The sequence below is a fragment of the Amphimedon queenslandica genome, unplaced genomic scaffold, assembly GCF_000090795.2.
Source record: "Amphimedon queenslandica unplaced genomic scaffold, v1.1 AMPQUscaffold_13226, whole genome shotgun sequence".
NCBI classification, from domain to species: domain Eukaryota; kingdom Metazoa; phylum Porifera; class Demospongiae; order Haplosclerida; family Niphatidae; genus Amphimedon; species Amphimedon queenslandica.
The window spans coordinates 53,822-56,632 of NW_003546538.1; the positions used below are offsets into that span (position 1 = coordinate 53,822).

At 35.0% G+C, this 2,811-nt stretch overlaps 2 protein-coding genes across 2 annotated transcripts in view; one reads left to right on the forward strand and one right to left on the reverse strand.

Annotated features, from left to right (window-relative positions):
- The window catches only part of LOC105313769 (gamma-aminobutyric acid type B receptor subunit 1-like), an 11,006-nt gene extending 8,883 nt beyond the window's left edge, over positions 1–2,123 (reverse strand). The window contains exons 1-6 of the mRNA XM_019999950.1: positions 1,824–2,123; positions 1,633–1,767; positions 1,412–1,582; positions 1,273–1,365; positions 925–990; positions 699–881 (exon numbers count right to left, since the gene is read on the reverse strand). Coding sequence (XP_019855509.1) covers positions 699–881; positions 925–990; positions 1,273–1,365; positions 1,412–1,582; positions 1,633–1,767; positions 1,824–2,099 — 924 coding nt within the window. The 5' untranslated portion in view covers positions 2,100–2,123. The remainder of the gene's footprint in view (positions 1–698; positions 882–924; positions 991–1,272; positions 1,366–1,411; positions 1,583–1,632; positions 1,768–1,823) is intronic.
- A 136-nt stretch (positions 2,124–2,259) lies between these two features.
- On the forward strand, positions 2,260–2,808 carry LOC105313771 (uncharacterized; the record flags this gene model as incomplete). Its single annotated transcript, XM_011407464.2, has 1 exon — positions 2,260–2,808. A coding segment is annotated over exon 1 (522 nt), but the record flags the coding sequence as incomplete, so codon positions are not given.
- Between the last annotated feature and the right edge of the window lie 3 nt (positions 2,809–2,811).

Here is a 2,811-nt window from a genome sequence, read left to right on the forward strand (position 1 = left end):
CAGCTTCCTCATACTAGTCCAATTACAAAAACAACGTTTACTATACTAAGTACACACATGACGTACATCTGGAGAGTGAATAGCAATTAGATTGTAACATGAGTATCGTGTAGCAAAAAATTTTCCCAGCCAAAAAATTCATCCAAAAATCTTATTCTGTGGTTTTAATTTTCCTGGTTTTCTACCTTTTGACCATGTTTAACCGTATTAAATTAAATTTTGCAGAGATTCTATCTATACGGTATACCTGTAAATTGAGTTACAATCGCTGATCCCAGTTTTCCTTGATTTTTATCAAAATCATATGATCCCTATTGTTTATCAATGAGAATTAGAATAATGTGATTAATCATCTTACAGCTAATCCAGTATATGGGCTGACAACATTGAATAAATTGTGCTGGAGTTTTTGTACTAGAGTTTTACTTTGATTTGAATTTAAAATCTTCCAGGATTGATTAAGAAGATTATGTAATTCCTCTGTGGTATAATTATTAATGGTCACATTCCACGTTAGAGCAAGTATTCTAGCAGCATCATAAGCATTGAATACTTTTGAATGTAAGAGAGAATAAAACTCAGCCTCTGTTAGTGATCCATTGTTGTTTAAAATTCCTGATATAGCATTTCTTTCTTCCTGTATCAAATTAAACACATGCAATCATTGCTTTGACTTAACATTTGTATGCATAATTTACATAGTTCATCTTTGGCAGCGTAGATGTTTGCATGTCAACAAACAGAGCTGATTCAATAGCTTCCTTCATTTCATTGTTAGTACAATCGGTTCCATTTACATCTTCTACTCTCCACCAATTAGGATTAGTCATACCACGTAATATCCATGCATGCTTAGCAGTAGTAAGACCAGCATGATAAGCCTGACAATAAATTGAATATAGGAGTGAGAATATATATGTCTACCTGGCAAAGTAAATTTCTGGCTGTCCTTGGGTCCATGATAGCAAGAAATATTCTAAAATCATCCTCCTTTTATGTATAAATAAACATAAGGACACCATACACTAGGCATCATGTTGCTTACAAGATCAAAGTAACCACAAATGTTGCAAGCAACATATTGCCTAGTGTATGGGGACATTTACATAGTACTGATGATGGAATGGGCCAAACCACAACAGATGCATGGGTAATTTACTCCCACAAGGAATAAGGATTGGTAGAGGAAATATTGACAATGAATTATCCAGGAAAACAGTTTTATGGGTACTGTATTCATATCAGGGTTACTCTTGCATATAATTACATTACCTTCGAAAAGTTAAGAATACTTTCAGTAGAGTTCAAAAAAGGATTGAAAAGATGAACTCGCTTATTGTCAAGCTTAAATTTTTTAGATATTGCCTATTGTATCAAATATTTAAAATGAAAACGTGAGAATGATTCTTACCGATTCACTTTCTTCATCAAGTGTCGATATAAAGGCCACTCTCCCCCATCTGAAGTGATCCAGTAGCTTACTTATAGCAACACTAAAATACTCATCATTTGGAATTGTAGTGTGAAAATAAGGATATCTTTCATTGTCATCAAGTAGTACACTAGTCACTGAATAAGAAATCTAAAGTTTAAAAGTATACAATTAGATTGTTTTTGATAATTGTTTCATACCTGTAATGTGCTCAGATAATGTCCAAAAATATAAGCAAACATTTGAGCACTTTCAGGATAATAAGGTCCAATAACACCATGAATAGGTAGATCGTTGTGCTTCTCATATAAAAACTCAATTATTTCAGTTGGGTTCTATAATAATCATAAGGAACATCAATATGGTTGTCTCAATTAGCATGCAATTTTACCTGCACTGGATCCTCAACAGTGATGGGGAGCATTTCTATTTTGAAGCATCTCAATATGTTGGTGTCTTGGTTGATTTCTGCTATAGCTCTTTCCACTGCAGTGAGGGTTAGCCTATCACAGTTTCCTACCTCATCCCATTGGTTGAGACACGGAAAGAATCCAACGAAACGAAGAGGATATCTTGCGTCTATGCTACAGTTCAGGTAGGAGCTCTGGCCCTGGGTTCTCACCACATAAAAGAAGAGAAGAAGCAATGGTAACGTATTTGCAGACATTGCTAAGAATAAAATATTACGTGAATTTCCCCTTTTATTTCTGTAGTCATGAAAGTTTTATTGGACGTGTTTTACTATAATCTCGACTATAATAGTATTATTATTATTATCCGGCATATTAGAGTATTTTATCATTAGAATGCCGGTAATTATAAGGCGTGTCAGTAAAATAAAGTAATGAAATGGCATGGAGTTTGAATCTGTGAACCAGTATCGTGTTGTGCTCTGGACGGCTCCCAGATGCTTATCAAGTGTTTTTGAGCGTTCAGTGAGAGAGTTGAAAGATGTCAAAGTTATTTACGAGCCTCACCAACAAGCATACTTCTATGGACCAGAGAGAAACACTGATGGCAATCTCAGAGCTACAGATGACATTAATCCTTCTGCAACATATAAAGCTGCTGATGAAGAGTTGCTAAAGTCACACATGGACTGTCGATTTGTTTTTATTAAGAATCACGCCTATTTTGTGGAGAGGGATTATGAACGATATGCAACAGAACCCAGTCTCAAGCATACCTTTTTGATTAGACACCCAGCAAAATCAATAGTATCTTTGGTTAAGATTCGTAAAAAGCTCTCTTTTGATATTTCACCAAGCGTCAATGGAATGCAACAGTTGCACGATTTATTCCAAATTGTTAGTAAGCATACCGGCATAGTACCAGTGGTGATTGATGCTGACGATCTAGTGAGGAATCCAAAGAATATT